The sequence below is a fragment of the Labeo rohita genome, chromosome 12 (genome assembly GCF_022985175.1).
Source record: "Labeo rohita strain BAU-BD-2019 chromosome 12, IGBB_LRoh.1.0, whole genome shotgun sequence".
Classification (NCBI taxonomy): domain Eukaryota; kingdom Metazoa; phylum Chordata; class Actinopteri; order Cypriniformes; family Cyprinidae; genus Labeo; species Labeo rohita.
Genome location: NC_066880.1, coordinates 17,467,070 through 17,488,262, shown reverse-complemented (window position 1 = coordinate 17,488,262; position 21,193 = coordinate 17,467,070). Strand labels below are relative to the sequence as shown.

The 21,193-nt window shown below is 34.6% G+C and overlaps 1 protein-coding gene across 8 annotated transcripts in view; it reads left to right on the top strand.

Annotated features, from left to right (window-relative positions):
- The first annotated feature begins 242 nt into the window (after positions 1-242).
- caskin2 (CASK interacting protein 2) overlaps positions 243-21,193 on the top strand; it is a 70,610-nt gene continuing 49,659 nt past the window's right edge. For 3 of the 8 annotated variants that reach the window (XM_051125007.1, XM_051125000.1, XM_051124999.1), the window contains exons 1-3: positions 244-435; positions 785-1,139; positions 14,710-14,761. In XM_051125007.1, the coding sequence (XP_050980964.1) occupies positions 1,046-1,139; positions 14,710-14,761 (146 nt within the window). In that variant the 5' untranslated portion in view covers positions 244-435; positions 785-1,045. Of the gene's footprint in view, positions 436-784; positions 1,140-13,030; positions 13,208-14,709; positions 14,762-20,631; positions 20,831-21,193 lie in introns of those variants that run through there. The other 5 variants (XM_051125004.1, XM_051125003.1, XM_051125001.1 and 2 more) reach the window with 4 other exon arrangements.

The window sequence follows — 21,193 nt, the reverse complement described above, 5'->3', positions numbered from 1 at the left end:
ACTTGTCATTGAGCTCCCAGATATTTGCCTTGACTGTATCGACGAAATTACCATAAACGCATAAGGCGGCATTTGTGACATAACTGTTAGGCTAGTGTTCATTAACGCCTACGGTAAAAAATTAATTACATGGAATGATATAGACAGCAATTTAACACATAGAGGATTTTATAGGATATATTCGCCATTTATGGAGTTTGTATTCTATGGAATATTTAATAGCGCACCTTTCAGGAAGAGAGTTACACCAGGGAGGCGCGTGACAGTCGCGCGCGCGCGCGCTCACGCACCGGTCACTTGTGTTGTGTCAAACACGTTCAAGTATGGCTTTGCGCTTTCCCGAACAGAAACGGAAAACATAAACAGCATTATACTTATTGAACTTCGTCGGTTTCGTGGAATAAGTGGCTTTAAGTGCTTAATCGACCTGTATCGGTGAGTATGTGATCCTACAGCTTTCTACGGCAAGTGCCTTACCTATTTAGCATTTGATTAAATAACACCCAGACAAGTGTACGTTTAGGAAAGTTGTCATTAATGAGTATGGTTCATTTCAACGTCTTATTTTCTGTGCTATTGTACTTTCCATTAAATCCAAACGACCAAAGAAGCGCACTTAGGGTCTTGGAAATAATTGGTTGCCTGTTTGTTGTAAATAAAACGCAATTCAATACAGATTCAATATCTCATACACTGTTTTATTCGAGAATGTAGTGTTTTATGTGCAAGTATTATGTTAAAGTGTATTAGGAGTGATAATACATCATGTCTGTGTTTCCCATAGGTTTCCTTTTGATGTTTCTGGCTTTGAGGATGGCTTACTTTCAGTATATTCTCACTGCTCAGGAACAGTCATACACTTTATGTAGTATAGGACCTTAAAAGCAAGCCAAAAACAAATTAAAAGCTCAAGCACTAGATGCTTAGACCATATGTGCGAATAGCACTAAGATAAACCAGAAGCCAAGTCCAAAGTTTCATGAGCAGAGGATCATGACATTGTGAATCTAGATAGTAACACTTTTCTGCAAGCTGGACGAGAGCCATGGGCAAGGAGCAGGACCTTCTTCTGGCCGTGAAGAATGGAGACCTTCCTTTAGCTCATAAACTTCTAGCCAAGATCAAGACCAACCGTAATAGTAAGTAGGGTGCTTTTTAAAAATATTTCTTCTTTTGGCAGCTGTTGTGCGTTGATAGTTTGCAGTAATGAAAACGTATTCAACAAGCTCATCGCCTTCTGAGTCAATACGTTAGCCACAGATCTCAGAATCTCTTTTTAAAGTTTTTGTTTCACATTTAAAATATTTTAAATAAGCTAATCTGCAACCTGATACCCTTTACGCTGTACGCTTGAAAATGCTGTTATTGTGTCCTAAGATGTTGATTTGACTTGACTAGATGTTGCTGTGTCTATTATTAAGATTAAGCATCAGGGGCTCATTTATTTAACATCTGAGCTGCAACAGCAGTGGCAATAACACTAGACTAATTGCTGAATCAGCCCTGGATGACACCAAACAACAGCTGCGTCCAAACTAAACATGAAGAGACCATTAGCATCTCTTGACCATTCCAGTAATGTGTGCACATTTTGTAAACACTAGATGTAAATAGGTACCTTCACACATCAACTGCATTTACAATGCCATGTTAAAGCCTTTTTTGGGGATTAAATCCAGTCTGTCTGCTCACTCGGGGTCAAGAGCTGGTTATTGGCCAGGTTGGTGTAGCGCACCTACAGAGGATGTTTTCAAGACGGTCTGTAAGTCTTACTCAAGCAGATGGAGACTGCTTCGACTGGAGGCCAAACAGGGTCAGTTCATGGCGGGTCAGACAGTCAATGTACTCCCCTGCATATTTCAAAGGTGACAGTCAGTTCAATTGTGGCTACTCTGCTACAGGCAGAGGTGGATAGTAAGTGATTACATGTAATCTGGATTATGTAATCAGATTCTAAAAATCATATACTTTTATAATTTTATAATCCTCATCATTAGATTACAGTTAATTTTGTATGGATTAAATGATCACGTATTCACACAATGGCAGTAAATTATTCATAATTTATTTATTTTCTCCTCTTTTTCTCTTTTAAATGTTTCTAAAAATCCTATTGCGTGTCATTAAGGTTAGACTATATTAACAAAGTACAATGATCATGTAAATGTCACTTAAATTAATTCTGAATTTGAGTGAAAAAGCATACCACAAGCAATTAGACTATGTATAAAACAAAGAATTATGCAAGTTACTAAACACAGGTTATGTATAACCGTGAAACACTTCGTCTTCATCATATCCAGTGATCTTCAGTAACTGTTAATTCTGAAAGTCTGGACGAAAAATGTTCAAACCTTAAAAAGACTTTGGGAGCTTGCAGTTTTCATGTCTATTAATGTTTGTTCATATAGTGCAGGGATTCCCAAACATTTTTGTCAGCCAAATCCCTTTAACATAAAATATTTACTTATACTATCTCAGAGAAAGTTGATATTCAAATAATTTAACAATGCATTTGCATGCTTACAGTTATAGGTCACTTAATGGTCACACTGACTTGCAGGTAAACAAAGTAATTTATATTTTTAGTGATCAAGTGTTTAAAAAATGTATTATATATTTTAATGATTTAAATAATTCTTAACTTTTTTATCAACTCTCAAACCCACTGCAGTTCTCAAATTAGGGATGCATGATATTGGATTTTTATAGATATAGATTTATAGATAAAAACTCACAATTCTGACTTTTTCCATGCAAGTGTGAGTTTACATCTTGGAATTTGCCTTTTTTTTTTTTCTCAAAATGTATTTTTGATGTTTAAGTAGACTAAATGATTGGAAAAGTTTAGCATACAGAGATAAATTAATATAAATCAAATTCTGTTGATTGAGCTTACTATATTTTGTATTAACTTAACTTGAACCCTAACCTGAAATTCTTAAAGGTGAACTCCACTTCCAGAACAACAATTCACAAATAATTTACTCACCCCCTTGTCATCCAAGATGTTCATGTCTTTCTGTCTTCAGTCATAAAGAAATTATGGTTTTTGAGGAAAGCATTTCAGGAATTTTCTCCATATAATGGACTTCATTGGTGCCCCAATTTTGAACTTCCAAAATGTAGTTTAAATGCAGCTTCAAAGCGCTGTAAAAGATCCCAGCTGAGGAAGAAGGGTCTTATCATTTTTTTCGAAAAATACAAATTTGTATACTTTTTAAGCACGAAAGATTTGTAGCATAGGCTCAGGGATGCGCGCCTACAATGCTATGAATTAGTGATGGGTCGTTCTTGAACGACTCTTTCATTTTGAAAGAATCTTTAATGTGACTCGGGAAGAACGAGTTGTCTCAGGAGTGATTCGTTCAGTCACGCATGCGCAACATCCTATTAGGTTCTGTACTGGAATTAGTTCACCTGTTTCAAGTCTTTGGGTTTTTCGAGTCGTTAGTTCATCTTATGGGGCTGTCACGTAATGAATGAACGACTCGAACCCGAAAACTTAGAGGTGAGGTGAGCTAATCATAGACTAAAGACCCAAGTAAACAATGAGTTTATCTTTTCTGTTTCTTATAGCATTATAGTTTTGTCTTGTTTGTAGTGTGATCAACGTTTTAGAGCCCTTTGAATCTGCATTTAAACCACATTTTGGAAGTTCAAAATCGGGGCGCCAATTAAGTCCATTATATGGAGAAAAATCCATATAATTTCCTCAAAAACCATAATTTCTTCATGACTGAAGACAGAAAGACATGAACATCTTCGATGATAAGGGGGTGAGTAAATTATTTGTGAATTATTGTTCTGGAAGTGGAGTTCTCCTTTAACAACCTCCTTCCAATTTGCCAAAATGTGAAATCTAATAAACTCACAATTCTGAGAACTAAACTCGAGTGTGTATAAATTTGCGAGTTTATATCTAGCAATTCTAATTTCATAACAAGCAAATGTGAGATATAAAATTACAATTCTGAGAATTTAACAATCTCCTTCCATTTTGCCAAAATCTAAAATCTGGTGTTCATCTCCACCCCCACCTGTCTTGTTACAAATCAGGGATAACCCATATGGCAAACTGACAGATTAACTTTAAAGAGAGTTAGATTTCAGCACACGGTCAACTGGGTTGCTTTGCTTACATTTGCTGTTGCTCCCTAAATCTGTAGTAGCCCTGTACATTACTAGGGTAAAAATACCAGTGACACATGAGTTGACTGAAAGCCAGTGAGTTTTTCCACGCAAAGCATGTTTTACACAAGCACGTACACGTTTTAATGCTCTCTCCTCTTGTTCATGACAGATGGGTCAGGCTACTCAGGACTGTTTTGGAATCTGCTCAATGAGTTAATCCATGAGCGATGTTGTCAGTCATCGCTAGATCTAGTATAAACTGTGTAAGCCAGCCGTTCCTTCAGCTAAGCAAACAGGTCTTGCATCTTACAGTCAGCTGTTAAATATTCATCGAAACTAGAGATTCATTAAAGGATGGACAGTATTATAAGCACTATGTGAGAGCCTGCATGCATTTTCTATTTTTAGCTTAATTAGCTACAGAACACAAGGCTACTGTAGAAAACACAAACAGCGCAGATCAGAAGACATATACAACATCTCACATCTAGGTCCTTGAACGTACAATGAAGACTGACATAGAAGAGAAAAAAATTGTTGAATAAAGTCATTATTTTAGTTTTCTTTGCACACAAAAAGTATTCTCGCAGCAGTATTACCACTGAAAAATAGAACCACTGATGTCACATGGACTATTTTAGTGATGTCTTTACTATCGTTCTGGGCCTTGAACATGTCAGTTGCATGGCTGTCTATGGAGGGTCAGAAAGCTCTCGGATTTCATCAAAAATATCGTAATTTGTGTTCTGAAGGTGAACGAAGGTCTTACAGGTTTGGAATGACAGTATGAGTAATTAATGACAGAATTTTATTTTTGGGTGAACTGTCCCTTTAAAGGCTGGTCATTTTATGCCAGGAACACCAAATTAGGTAAAGGATTTTCTGCACAGCGCCAGGGTTAAGTTTTGTGTAATCACTGTTTTGCATTATTTCCACACTGTGCCCAAACCAGGCGAAACGAGTGACCAGTGAAAGGATATCTCATGTAAATCTGTATTTAATGTAAATCTAACTGGAGTGTGATGGTGTTTTGGCAATCATTTTTTGTCGTTTTGTTGTTTTTGTCGACATGCACCGTGAAATCTCATTACGTCACATAGATGTGCGTTTAAATATCAAATATGTTTTGTTTCTTATTGTGCAATGAAGAGGTTTCACTTTCAGTGAAGAAAGACAGACCACTTGTTTTTGGAAACACAGTGTCGCTTCTGGTTAGTACATGGTGTCAGAGGGGAAAGTGATTGTTTGTAGTTGTAATAAATATGGGCCACGTGATTTAGTTGTGTAGTTACTTAACTTTTCAGATTTGATTTGTCTCACCTGCCCTGTTTGATTTCTGGTTTCACTGTTTATGCAAATGATAGCGAATCTCTATGGGCTTCAAAAATCATTAACATATTCTCATCCTCATTGGCTTATGTAATAGGTACAGTGCAAGAAATCTCATCTTTGAATAATAATCAGAGGGAATAATCTGTAATTTCAGAATAAAAGTATTTTAATCAATAATATTGCTCATATACAGACATGCCCATTTTAGTTTTACTTTATTATAGTGATACAGTAGCCAGGATCATATTTGACATCTGTGACCCAAATGTTCTGTATTGTATAGCTGAATAATGACTTGCATTGAAACTTAACATAATCTTTGGTATCACTATGGCCATTGGTCATATGATCCACTGAGCTTTAGCTCATTCAGAACAGAATTTTTTTTTTTTTTTTTTTTAACAGAACATTTCTGGTCTGGTTATTTTCTATGGAAGATGATTGCAACTTTTCAGAATCTCACAATTCTGACTTTTTTTCTCAGAATTGTGAGATAAACTCGCAATTACAAAATGAAAGTCAGAATTGTGAGATATAAAATCAACAAATCTTATTTTTTTCAGACTGTGAGACAACTTGACAGTCTCACAGTTGTGAGAAATAAAGTGTTGGTAGATAAAAACATGCAATTCTTACCTTTTTTCTTGGAAATGCAAGTTTATATCACAATTCTGAGGGAAAAAGTCCGTATTGCGAGTTTTTATCTGTAGACTCGTCATTGTGAGTTATGAAATTCAATTTTGAGGGGAAGAAAGACTGACATGTTTTCAGAATTGAGTTTATATTTCACAATTATGACTTAACTCGCAATTGCGTGTTATAACGTTTAGATATAAATTTGCAATTCTGAGAAAAACATCACAATTGTGAGTTTATATCTTGCAATTCTGACTTTATTTCTCAGAATTGCAACTTTATTTCTCAGAATTGCGACTTTATTTCGCAGAATTACGAGTTTAGAACTCGCAATTGCGAGTTTATATCATACTATTCTGACTTCATTTCTCAGAATTGCAAGTTTGTTTCTCAGAGTTGTGAGTTTGTATCTCACAGTTCTGACTTTATAACGTGCAATTGTGAGTTTACATCATACAATTTGTACTTAATTTCTTAAAATTGCAAGTTTATTTCTCTGAATTGTGAGAAAGTCATAATTCTGACTTTTTCCCCTCAGAATTGTGTGCTATAAACTTGCAATTGTGAGTAAGAATTGCGTGGTATAAACTTACTAAGATATATAGTCAAAGTTGCAAGATGTAAACTCACAATTCTGACATTTTTTCAAGAATTGCATGACAATCTCACAATTGTGGGAAATAAAGTCAGAGCTGTGACATGAGATAACTTGCAATTCTGACTTTTTTTCTTACAAATGCATGTTTCTGAGGAAAAAAAGTCAGAATTGCAAGTTTTTATCTATAGACTCACAATTGCGAGTTATGAAGTTCAATTCTGAAGGAAAAAAACTGATATGTTTCTAGAATTGTGAGTTTATATCTCACAATTCTGACATTAACTCGCAATTGCGTTGTAACGTCTAGATATGAACTCAGAATTTCGAGAAAAACAACACAGTTGTGAGTTTATATCTTGCAATTCTGACTTTATAACTCACAATTGTGAGTTTATATCTTACAATTCTTGCTTCATTTCTCAGAATTGCGAGTTTATATCATGCAATACTGAGAAAAAGTCAGAACTGTGGAGTAAAATATCGCAATTACTATATTCAGTTTTTTAATCAGTGATAGAAACTGGCTTCCATAATTTCCAACAGTATTAACTTTATAAAAATGATAAATTGAAGCTTCCACAATGAAAATGTCCTGTTTGGAGAAATGTCCTTATGCACAGACTAAGCTTAATTCGAGCTGACTGGTTCTCGGCAGCTTTGTTTACAGTCACCAGCACCAAAACGGCCTTACAGAGGCAGGCGAAAAAAACAGACTATTCAAGAGATATGGAATCAGAACACCATGTCTGCTTTCATTGTAATGATTTTATCTTCCTCCAAGTGAGTGACTAGGATCAGTCTGTAAAGCTTATCTTAAATACCTTCTTTGTAACGTCCTCCTTCATGATTGGGTGAAGATTTTCATTTTAACAAGGAATAGAAAGATAATCATCATGTATGTTCATGTAGTCTTTGTAGTCAAAAAAGGCTGAAAGCTTTTTTGTGTTGCAGAACATTTTTAGTTTTAGTGTGGGAAAGAAATTTACAGCATGTGTATCCTATGATTTGGTAGCCTGATTTATTTTTTCATAATAATTTTTATGCAGTCATTTAATATGGACATATTCATAGCCCATTGTGGGTAGGATAAATTGTATTTTGCAAAATTAAAATTTATTAGTGAAACTTTGCCTTTCAGATGTAGGTTTGAGTATTTTGCAAGATGATTTACATTATTTTAAATGTACATTCAGCCAGTAAGTCACCATTGTGCTCAGTCACATGGCTCACGTTACATAACCAGGTCTTTCGTTTATCTCCGCTCATCCACTGACAGTGAGCTCAGACATCTTGACAATTTTCCAGTTGTTTTGTTCAGGGAAGCTTTCATCATGTGGCAGAACGTTGTTTAAGAAATGAGCCGAGATCCACTGTTTTGGAAAGGTATTACAGTAAAACCTTTTTCCTATTTTGTGGTGGTAATTCCCTTTGAACACACTGTCACAAAGGCTCATGGGATAACAGTAATGTGACTGCTGGGGTTGGTGCACCACACAATCCTTGTGGGTAAAGGGGTGTAGTTACGTTATCAAAAGATGAAAAGTTTGTTTTTTATTAGTTCATGTCCTCTCTTTAAAGTACTCATTTCTGATGATAGCTTATAGAGAGGTTGCTAATAACAGGTTGCTAGTAGTATTACTAATACGATAAGTTTAGCTTGTATTTCACACTGTACTGTTTACTGGAACAAATTGTAGGTAGGTCATTTAACTCCATTACGCCAAATTGCTTCTGGCAAGCCAAACTAAATCACTAGTGATCCATCTAATTAAATTCATTATCTAATCTGTTGAAAGATTTATCTCCAACACCTGCTTTGCTTCCTGTAAATTTCTAGTTAAAAGTATTTATTCTTTAGTAGTGTTCACACTTTTTTTTAGAACACGGTGTTTTTGAATCATAAATGCAAAGCCATTTTTCTTAGGGTTATTCTAGTTGATTTGACATGAACAAAACATGTCTTTTATTTCGCAAAATGTGATATTTTTAAAAGCCTAATGACCATGTCACACTTTTTGTCTCATGACAACAAAATGGCAAGTTAGTGGCACAACGCTGACTTTGATTTAATTGTCAAGAGATTTTCAAGTATTACTGATGTTTTAAAATAGATTTACTATTTGTTGGTTAATTTTTCACCTTGAAAGTATAGTAAAATATTATGCTAAACATTCCAGCTTTTCAGCTTGAGAATGTATTGTTTTTAAGCAAATCACTTAAACATTTTCATTGTAGAAACTTATTAATTTTTAAATTACACATTTTATGACACCTTTTATTGACCCATAAGTTCTCTATAAGTGCTACATCATATCCTCGTGTCTTAATAGTTAATGTTTTTTTTTAATATTTGGTAAAGTATGTTATGCTCTCCTAGTGTTTATTTAATCAAAATTATAGTAAAACAGCAAAATTGTGAAATAATATTACAATTTGAAATGTTTTTTTTTTTTTTTTTTTTTATATATTATAAAATGTATTTCTGTGATGGCAGATCTGAATTTCAGCCATTACTTTATTTTTTTTCTTGAGTGTCACATGATCATTCTGAAATCATTGTAATTTGGTTCACAAGTAATTAATTTTATTTATTTTTTATTTGTATTTCTATTGTATTTATAATATTTATTTTCAGAGTTTAAAAAATTTGACTTAATGTTGTTGTGGAAACCATTATGTGTGTGTGTTTTGTGTGTATATATTCCTGGGGTTTGGAAATATTTCAGTCCCCCAGAGTTTCTAAAGTGGTAATCATCAAAGTTAATTGTTCAAAGCTTTTTCAGAGTACTTTGGTTACGCCTGTTATAGTGAATACAAACAATTTTTGCATTTTTATATTTTTTAGCATGAAATATGTCCGTGTCCCTGAGGCACTTTGCTGAGTTTGTACTTAGCAGATTATGAACAAAATGTTGGGCATGCAGAAATGAGGGGAACTAAGGGGACAATATGAGAGAGAAACAAAACCAAAAATTGAAATTAAAAATTAAGAATGAAAGCATTTCTTGCTGATTACTATCTGACATGTTAAGGACTAAAACAATAAAATTGTGTTTTTTCTAAATTAAATTTTTTAAAACAAAATTAAAGAGACCACAGGCACACAATTTGTGTATTTTTAGCTTCAGTTTTGTAAAAATGTGAAAAATATAATAAATGTTACATTTGTTATTATTAAATTGTTATCAGGGACGCAGTGGGTAGATGTTTGTTTTATAACAAGTTCTGTGCGTTTTTTGTCCGTTACAGGGTTGAGGGAAAAAACGAATAATTATTAAAAGGTTATTAATGCTTTATGATTTTTTTTTATTTATTTAAAATTGATTTTTATACCTACACACAATTTTACATTGCAGACTTAGTGGATAAAAGTATTCATTTCTTTAAAAAAATACATTTTTGACACCAAACATTTAAATGTTATGTTTATTTGAAAATGTAATTAAATCTTATGTATTTTTATTGTGTACATTGGAAGGGTTTGCTTAACTATGCTGCAAAATCTGATCATTATTCAAATTTTTATTTTGCAGTTTTATCTTAGAAGTTGTGTTTAGTAATGGCTTGCCATTAATTAAAGACAATCTAAGAACTTGCGCTAGTTTGACATTTTCACCGATGCATTTTCAGTGACATTATTGTTAGTGTAAACATGACAAATTCCTAAAATCAGTGTATATTTAAGGCTATTGTTGATTATGGCTTAGACAATGTGTCTTCTCACATGTTTACGTCCAAACTTCAGTTTCATTCTGTACCTGTACGTTGTTGTGATTTTAAAGCTTTTTGAGGGGTGATTCTATTCATAAGGAAAGATGGAATGATGCCTTCAAGCATAAAAAAAACAGCGGGCCCAGTGACAATGAATGACTTGATACAAGGTGTCTTTTAAGTTGGCTCATTATGTTCATTGTGTGGGTTTAGGGAGTGGTTGAGTCCTGTGTGGTTACTGTGGCTCATTTCATTTGAGAGATGCCCACATTAGAAGCAGCTTTTCCATTCAGTGAGAAAAGACCACTGTTGACAGACACAAAGGGTGTTTGTGTTTGCACACACACTTTTGTGTGGATACTGTGAGCGAGGGAGAGAGAGGGGGACATAGATGGAAATCGAGAGATTGGGTGGGTTAGCCATGTCTGGAATGTGGTCTCATGTTGAAACTCGAACTCCTCTCGAAAGGCCCACTACATCAATTTTTTTTTCTCCCCCTGCAGCGATATGTAAAGTTCATAGCTCCATTGGCATCGTTCCCTCTGCCCGCTGGCCATGGCATATAGCCCTCAGTAGGGTGGTTCTATTGGTTCTATTCTGTTACAACAGAGCCTGCGATTATTCCAACATGCGCCAGAAGCATGGCTTACAGATCCCACAGGTCCATAAGAAAATCAGTGGCGGCAATGTGAGGCGATGTTATGCAATTCGAATTGGTCAAATTGGTCAATGTGTATTTTTCCACAAATTTTGTATGTATGCATGTATAATATCTAAGGTACGCATTTCTAGTAATTGTGCAGGTAATTCTCATATTGTATTTTCAGTAAGTTTTGGAATATTTTTCCTCTCCCTAAATTTGTCACTACTAAAACACAGTATATTTTAATAAGAAGGGTTATATTGACCTATTAAGACTTTGTTTACATCTACCAAAAATATCTAGCAAATATATATTTTTGCTGTTTTATTATACATTTTTCTCAGGTGAATCACAATTTTAACAATATTTCAAGTGTAATTTATAAGATTTGTTGTATTTTGAATCCAATTGTTCTTTGTAAAAGGCAAAAGAGTGATCATACTGATTTCAGACTGAAGAATTTGTTAGTTTGAATATACATTTAACCAAACACTATAATAACATTTTGGCTGATAATTCAGTATACTTTATTTTTGACGAAACATCTTATGTTTTCGGTTCCCTAGTTATTGTTTGTTATTGATGTTTTAATCAGGTTACTTGTCTGGTCGGCAAGTAAAATTGTCTTTCACTTCCCACTTCACAAAATCCACTTGTCCCAGACAAGTGGACAAGCGGACAAGCGTTAATGTCCAGCCCTGCACCATATATTGTCGTAGTCATGTGTTTATTAGTCACGTTGAATCAATGAAAGGAGTTAAATCTTCTGTTTATTCAGCTAAAGTGATCGTTATTCCTTGGGTGTCTTCTTCGGCCATATTTGGAGTTTCGCTCTGGTCTTCGGATTGAGATTTACTGCTGATCACAGAATCGTGCTTCGCTGAAAGATATGCATGACAATCGCAGCTTTTGTGGTAGCGTTAAACAACACCCATTTTACCATGTCAAAAACAGCTCTGTTCAGAGCAAGCCGTTTTTGTGCATGTCTCTTTAAATGCTAATGAGCTCTGCTCACCCCGCCCCTCTCTTCCGTGGGGTGGCGAGCAGTTCTCTGAGAGACTATAAACTTCAGCCGCATTTAGCCGCGAAACTTGCTAACTAGCACATTATTAGGAAAGGTGATTTGCAAAGATTCATAAAAAACCCTTATACTCACTTCTGCTGTTGGTGAAGCTTGATCACGAATGATTTGTGCGAACATAGAAACATTTAAGTAGATCGGGGGGCACATTCCCTTCAAAAACAAAAGTAATCCTCTGCGTCTTCAGTGGCTCAGATGTTGGGAGTAAATGACGACTGCTATGTTCATTATTACATTCAACAACAGAACACCTCAATCACTTAGGCGACATTCTTGCCTACTCCTGCGCCGGCGTCGAAACAATGGCGGACTGTTTACAGCTCACTCAGGGCGGGTCTAAAGTAAGATGTCCGTGTCAGTCAAAGATCGTGAGAGCGGACTTGGTCTGTGTGACGTCACACAGCTACGAATCAGAGAATGGCTTGATTTGAGAAAAGGGTTATGATTTATTGGGATTTAAGAATATTAGATATTTATCATTATAGGGTGGATGTGTACATACACTGCCAACACACATTTACGTTCAAACAACATGTAAAAGTGAACTTTGCATCCGATGGCCCATTTAAAGACAAGCAGTATGTTTTCACAAACTGTACACATCCTTACATGTTTCCTTTTTTCATGTCTTCAGCAGTTAACCATGACAGATGGCTTCGCTCTCTTAAATACAGGAATGAAATGTTATAGTTTAATGAGCTGATAGCTGCCTCACTTTAGATGCCTGTAATTGAGCAATAATGGATGCAGTTTTCACAATAAATAAAAGATTTTTCTGATTGGTTTTAGTCCAGAAGATGTGGGGGGAGGAATTCATTGCATCGTTATGGCTCCCACTTTGCTGGAGGGAACAAATAGCTATAGATCTGATTACTTGTGGTTTTCTCTGATTTGGAGCAGGAGAGAGGATCTTTTGTTAGAGTGATGGATTCAGATATATGAATTGGATGGAACGGTTTCTGAGCAGGTGAATGACTGACGTGTAGGGGATGTAAGAACACAAAGAAAAGTTTAGGTTTATGACATTTCTTTAAAGTCAAAATGGGACAGGCAGCTGTGTGTGTACTGACAGGTAAGTGAACCCAGTTTACATTTGCAGTGAAGACTCTTCATTTCCATGTTTGTTTGAGATAAAAAGCGGTCAGGATGCTGTGTAGCTCAAAGCTCATTTTAAATGATGACACAGCTCTGTGCTGTTTAGACGACAGACTTGTCTGCCGTCACTGACAGTTGGGACAGTCTTGCTCTGCATTTGTCGCGTTTCACTTAGTGACCTAGATCCCATTTTCCCTTCAGCGACAGGTGGAGCGAACAGTTTTTCAGTGTTTTTAATGTTTACAATGCTTAAAAAACTGCTGTTTGTTCTTTAAATATTCTGTTTTTGTTTTCTTCCTCATCTTTACATCATTAGAACATTCTAACTGTCTAATTCTGTATTGTATACATGGAAAAGCTAAAGGAGAAGTCCACTTCCAGAAAAACAGTTTACAGATAATATGCTCACCCCCTTGTCATCCACAATGTTCATGTCTTTCTTTCTTCAGTCGTAAAGAAATTGTTTTTTTTTGAGGAAAACATTTCAGCATTTTTCTCCATATAATGGACTGCTATGGTGCCCTGATTTTGAACTTCCAAAAGGCAGTTTAAATGTGGCTTCAAACGATCCCAAATGCGGTTGTAAACAATCCCAGCTGAAGAAGGGTGTTATCTAGTGAAAAGATTGGTTATTTTCAATAAAAAAAAAATACAATAAAAAAAAACCTTTTTAATCTCAAACGCTCGTCTTGCCTTTCTGACTCAAGACAGTTAGGGTATGTTGAAGAAATCGTATTTTCTCCCTCAACTTCAAAAATCATTTCAAAATCATCCTATATCGCTGCAGAAGTACTGTCCCAGTCTTTGCAAAGTGAACATGCAAAGAAGATCAAACATTCTTAACAAAAAAGGTAAAACGATATAGGACGATTTTGAAGTTGAGGGAGAACATGGGATGGGTTACGCTAGATAAGACTCTTCTTCCTTGGCTGGGATTGTTTACAACTGCATTTGGGCCGCATTTAAACTGCATTTTGGAAGTTCAAAATCGGGGCACCATATCAGTCCATTATATGGAGAAAAATGCTGAAATGTTTTCCTCAAAAAACATAATTTCTTTACGATTGAAGAAAGAAAGACATGAATGTCTTGGATGACAAGGGGGGTGACTAAATTATATGTGAATCTTTGTTTTGGAAGTGGACTTCTCCTTTAAGACCGTTTTGGACTAAGTTGATGTTTCAGTTCATATTCAAAAAATGTTCTAATCAGAAACATACATTTTCATATAAATATTGTTCAGATGACAAAGCAGACACGTAATGAATGTTTTATTCGCAGAAAGAAAAAAGATGACCTAACTGTCAATATATGTTGTGTTTGATTACAAAACAATTGCCTGTTGAAAGTTTGAAACAAGTGCTTTCATGCCAGAACATCATCATGCCTCATACCTCTCTAATGGAGGGATCAGCAGCTGACTGATTTGTTGAAAACATCACATCATGTCCTGACTTTTATTTCCATCTGTTTTCCTAGAGTTGCTGGGCTCCACTAAGAGGCTGAATGTGAACTACCAAGACCAAGATGGGTAAGTTCTCATATTTTCCACACAGTCGGTCCAAATTGCTGAGAACAAGGTAACAAAAACTGTACTTACTGAAAGAAAACAAGCTGACTGAAAAGACTGAATTTGTTGACAGTATTCAAGATTTACAAGCAGCTTTTAAAAGGCTGGTCATTTCTGATCAAAAAAGAAAAGCCAAAATAGGTAAAGGATTTTCAGCACAGCACCAGGGATATATATAAAGGAATTATAATATTTTGGTGTGTCGTTTTTGTGAGTCATCCAGTTCCAAACCTGTCCCCTTTATAATTAAATATTTATGCAGTAAACTCAGAAAACTTGATTCAGATTCTCTAATTTATTAATTTTTCATGTTTATGAAAAATGTTTATGAACTGTTGAGAAGCAAACGGAGTACATAAGACACAGCTACACAAAAGCTTCGGTCACATTTATGTACACCTTTGACTCATCAGAACATCACGTGTGTGTCCCACCTGTTTAAACACTGCAAATGTGTTGTTGCATCATGTTGACATCCTTCTTTTTTACCAGAAGTTGGTCAATGCTTTCCATTGAATTCAATTTCAAAACCCTTAACAATGTTGTTGAAAATGAAGTCTAACAAAAATGTAAATGGGGGGGAAACGCTTATTTATATTTTTATTAGTAATTATGCTAACTTTATATTGATCTTTTATATTAATCATCTGTCAAAATACAATCAACATACAGTATCTGAACAAACATACTTTTTAAAAAAATATATTTGGTTGTTTTTTAAGTTTCTTGAAACTCTACAAAAATCTATGCTTTGTTTGTGTACTCTAAGAGGAGAAGCACCCTTACCCATCCCTAAAGCAGTAATGAAGATATCAATAACATGAACTAATTAAACCTAGAACTGTAGGGCATAACTGAATATTTAACTCAGCCATAAATTATCGTTTTGTCTGTGTAGAATCTTCTCCAGTAACAATAATGTTCCCCTTGTAAATTAATTATTGACGAAGGATAAAACACTTTGAGTTAAGGTAGGTTTAATCACTCATTACAAAATGATGTGTATAATTTTGCCTTGCTCTATTTAAATATATGTTTTTGATTAATTAAAGTGTTTTTTTAACCCCTCGTCACTGCATTAGGTTATTGCCATTGTAGTATGCAGAGTGCATTAAATTAAGTAAACTATATGGGCAATTCTACAGAATTGGGGTTGTCCCACAACCAAAAAATACATTTAAAAAGCATTTAAGTGTTCAAATCTTAGATGTTTACTAAGATCCTTTTATTATCTACTCTGTTGAAACCCACTATAATATTTAAAATATCAATAAGCCTAATATGTAAAAAATCATTATTTAGTGGGTACTTTCATTTGGGAGGTGGCTGTCCCGAACCCTAATCCCTTCAACTTTCAACTTATGAAAATGAAATTGAAATAATTTTTGCATTTTATTCCATTGTTGTTTTAAGAATTTAATTCAAAATACAACAAATCTCATAAATCACACTTGAAATATTGTTAAAATTGTAACCGTTATTGATTTACCTCTGAAAACTTTTTAATAAAATAGAAAAAAATGTGTTTACGAAGAAGTAAGCAAAATCTTAGAGAAGTCCACTTCCAGAACAAAAATTTACAGATAATGTGCTCACCCCCTTGTCATCCAGGATGTTCATGTCTTTTTTTTTCGTCAGCCGTAAAGAAATTATGTTTTTTGGTAAACATTTTACAATTTTTCTCCATATAGTGGACTGAAATGGTGCCCCGATTTTGAACTTCCAAAATGCAGTTTAAATGCGGCTTGAAACGATCCCAAATGCAGTTGTAAATGATCCCAGCCGAGGAAGAAGGGTCTTATCTAGTGAAACGATTGAACATTTAAATACTTTTTCATCTCAAACGCTCGTCTTGTCTTGCTCTGCCTGAACTCTGTGTATTCTGGTTCAAAACAGTTAGGGTATGTTGAAAAACTCCAATCGTATTTTCTCCCTCAACTTCAAAAATCATTTAAAAATCATCCTACATCACTGCAGAAGTACCGACCCAGTCTTTGCAAAGTGAACATGCAAAGAATATCAAACACCCTTAACAAAAAACGATTTTGAAGTTGAGGGAGAACATGAGATGGGAATTTTTCGACATACCCTAACTGTCTAACTGTTCAGGCAGAGTGAGACAAGACGAGTATTTGACATTAAAAAGTATATAAATTGTATTATTTTTTATAAAAATAACTGATCGTTTCGATAGATAAGTCTCTTCTTCCTTGGCTGGGATCGTTTACAACCGCATTTTGGATCGTTTGAAGCCGCATTTAAACTGCGTTTTGGAAGTTCAAAATCGGGGCACTATATCAGTCCATCATATAGAGAAAAATCCTGAAATGTTTCCCTCAAAAAACATAATTTCTTTATGGCTGAAGAAAGACATGAACATCTTGGATGACAAGGGGTGAGTACTTCTCCTTTAATAGGTAAATATAACCCTTCTAATTAAACTACATGTTACTGTTTCGGTAGTGAAATTTAAGGACAAATACTCCAAAACTTTCTGAAAATACAATATGAGAAATAACTGCACAATTTCTAGAAATTTCTCAATTATTATACATTTTGCATACATCCAAAATTTGTGAAAAAGACTTTTTTTCCCAAGATGTTTCCAACCCTGACACTGTATAAGTAAAAGTGGGAATTATAAATATGATATTCATATAAGTCATGATTTTTGTACATGAGTTTGTATTGTAAGAATTTAACATATAGTGCATCCCAGTGAATGGAGTAACTTGCCTGTTTTTCTGTATACCGCAAAGACACATAGACTCCTTGTTATGCCTTGTGTTTGTTTGCTGAGCCTAGCTGTGTTTTTTTTCTGCTTTTATATTGTTTGCTTAGATTCTGTTCAAACATTGTGCTGTAACACGTTGTGCAAAGAGGAAAAACAAGGTGCTTAGATGCTTAGAGACAAAGATGTAATTCTTCCGGCAATTTTTTCTTAATATATGACACAGATTATCAGCATGATAGGTTTTCTGTGGACTAGAGCTCAGTGTTAGTCAAAAGCAATGTGACATGGTTTGACTGGTTTTCCCATGACTCTTCCCATGATTCCGTTCTGCTTTGAGCTACCAGCACTGTTTGAAATCAAAGCTCTGACTGTTAAGAGAAAGCCACAGACCCAAAGCTTAAAAATACTGGACAGACGCTCTGGGGTTGAATCTGTAAAGTGTATATTTTATGTGCAATTGAGCTCACAAGCAGTAAAGCAAGTTGACATGATAAAAGATTATGTATTTGATGATTTTGATTGAATTGAATGAATAATTTCTGAACAGCTGGGTAAAATGTTGTTGTAATTAGCTCACAGATGATGTGACATTAAAGCATCACAAAAAAACAAAAACAAAAAAAAAATTCAAGGCAGCATGATTTTTCTCCTAATAATTGTAACATTGTTTTGTTTGGATTTCAATTTGTTTGTGGATTAATTTTTGTAAGTAAAAAAAGTTTTCATATAACCAATTAACAAATACCCAGCAGTGATGAAAAAACAAGAACATAAAACTAAAGTCAGCTAAAAAACTATCAGTACTTTTTTATTCTACAGTGCATGCTGGGAGCTTACATTCTGCCTAATATGAAACTGTTTATTAAGACAACTCTCTTAGGCTATTTGGGACAGCATTTGTGGGAATATTATTGGTTAACGTGTTTTTATGTAATTTGTAGGTCTTGTTTCTGACTCGTAAGCCTTTAGTGCTGGGTGAAATCGAATTGCTTTTGTAGTGTGTGCACAGGCTGCTGTTGTTGAATCTGGGTGTCCCATTAGTGGCAGAAAGTTGAAAGCACATCTCGATGAAGTTGAGGGCCTCACATTAGCATGAGCGCTAATTTGTGCTTTCATGAGCAGCAGGGGAAGAACTGAGAAACCGGCTCCTGAGGGACTTGCAGCTGAGGTGGAGGAAAAACATTTCATTATTCATCACTGCTACTGGCGCTGTTCGCTTTCTTCTTTCTTTCTTTCTTTCTTTCTTTCTTTCTTTCTTTCTTTCTTTCTTTCACTCATTATTTTCCTTTCTTCCTTTTTTCTTTTTCTTTCTTTCTTTCTTTCTTTCTTTCTTTCTTTCTTTCTTTCTTTCTTTCTGTTTCGTTCACTCATTCTTTTCCTTTTTTCTTTCACTCATTTATTTGTAAATTCTGTTTTGTTTGCTCATTTCTTCCTTTCTTTTTCTTTCTTTCACTCACTCATTCTTTTTTCTTCCTTCCTTCCTTCTTTCTTTCTTTCTTTCTTTCTTTCTTTCTTTCTTTCTTTCTTTCTTTCTTTCGTCCACTCATTCGTTTTTTTCCTTTACTAATTTATTTGTAAATTCTGTTTTGTTCACTCTTTCACTCACTCATTCTTTTCTTTCTTCCTTTTTCTCTCTCTCTTTCTTTCTTTCTTTCTGTTTCGTTCGCTCATCTTTCTTTCTTTCTTTCTTTCTTTCTTTCTTTCTTTCTTTCTTTCTTTCTTTCCTTCTTTCTTTCATTTCCTTTTTTTATTTGCTCATTCTTTTTTATCTTTCTCTTTCACTCATTTGTTTATTCTCTTGCTCATTATTTTCTTTCTTTCGCTCATTCATTTGTTCATGGTTTTGTTTAGTGATTTTCTTTTTCCTTTCCCTCATTAATTTATTCATTCACTCATTCTTTTTTCTTTCTTTTGCTCATTCATTTGTTCATTGTTTTGTTCGCTCATTCTTTTTTCTTTCTTTCTTTCTTTCTTTCTTTCTTTCTTTCTTTCTTTCATTTGTTCATTGTTTTAATTATTCTTTCTTCCTTTCATTCATTTGTTCATTCTGTTTTGTTTGCTAATTTTTTTCTTTTTTTTCTTTCTTTGGCTCATTTATTTGTTCATTGTGTTTATCTTTACTTTTTCTTTTCTTTTCATTTGTTCATTGTGTTTCGTTTGCTCATTATTTTCTTTCTTTCTTTTTCTTTCTTTCACTTATTTGTTTTTCATTCAGTTATTTCCGCTCATTTAATTCTGTTTCGTTCACTCGTTCTTTTCTTTTCTTTTTTCTTTTCTTTTCTTTTATGTTCCGTTCATTCGCTCGCTTTCTTTTTTCTTTCTTTCGCTCTTTTGCTCTTTCTTTCTTTCACACATTTGTTCATTCTCTTTTGTTCACTCATTCTTTTCTTTTCTTCTTTCTTCCATTCACTCATTTATTTGTTCATTATTCGTTTAATTATTCTTTTCATTTTTTTTTATTAAATATTTATTTTTTGGCGTTTTATGCCTGTATTTAGATAGGAAAGTGTAGTTGGACAGGAAGCGAAGTGGGAGAGAGAGAAGGGGGTGGGATCAATTTTGAAAATTGAACAAATTGAATTTGTTCATTGTTTCGTGATTCGTTTTCTTTCGTTCTTTCCGTCCTTCCTTCCTTCCATCATAAGATTAGGCACTCAATCATACAACCATCTGTATTATAAGAATAGTATATAATCATTTGTCAAATCCCGATGGGATATTTTTAGCATGCGCGGTAGTTTTCATAGGGTGACATACCGATGTGTTTAAGAAGTGCGGATCAGATAGTGTGTGCTGAACCACAGACTGAACACAGCATTCTTCAGATATGTATCATATTAATCATCAGCGTTACTCACTCAACTCAACATCTGTGGCTGCTGAACAATATCTGCAGGGTGCTTTTTTCCATCTCGTATTTGTTAGTTTCACGAAACTCTCATATGGTTTTAAACCCTCATATGATTTTAACCACGTCCCTGCTGCAGCTACAGTATTAATGGTTATTTTGGTGTAAGGTCTCTTTGGGAGATGATATGTGTGAAGTTGTGCTTATATATGAGATAAAAGGGGTCGGTTTGTCTTTTCTGCATGAAAGGGCTTGTAGGAGCACCGCAGCAATGCAATGAAGGAGACGACTGGAGGAGGCATAAAATGGGTTCAAGAAACCTTACCTGTCCTAACCTGGAAAAACCTTTAAAAGTAGTTTGTCTGCCCAGACTGACTGCAGAAAGTTGATGTTTAATGTAAAGTTATGGAGAACATAATATTCATCACATGTTGACAGCACACAGTGGGTAAGTTCTTCTTTATTTTAGGTTTTAAGAAACATTTGAACTTTAAATTAATCTAAAAATAAATTCAGTTTTTAACGTGATAATATGAAATGTTCTTAAAGCACCATTCACTGTACTGTGTGCGCTCTGTTTAGACTTTGATTCTCCTGTACTTTGGGTGTTTTTGGTAAAGTGGGGCTGTGACAAGTTCCCTGTAAAATGCATGAATGTCTCATCCATCATTTACCTTAAGTCAAAGGAATTTTATAGTAACGTTACACTTTTGGACTGAAGAGGAATTTATCTAAACTGATCCTTCAAACTGTTAAATAAATACTGAGCAACTTCAACTGGAGAATCATTTAATCTGTCCACATTGTCACC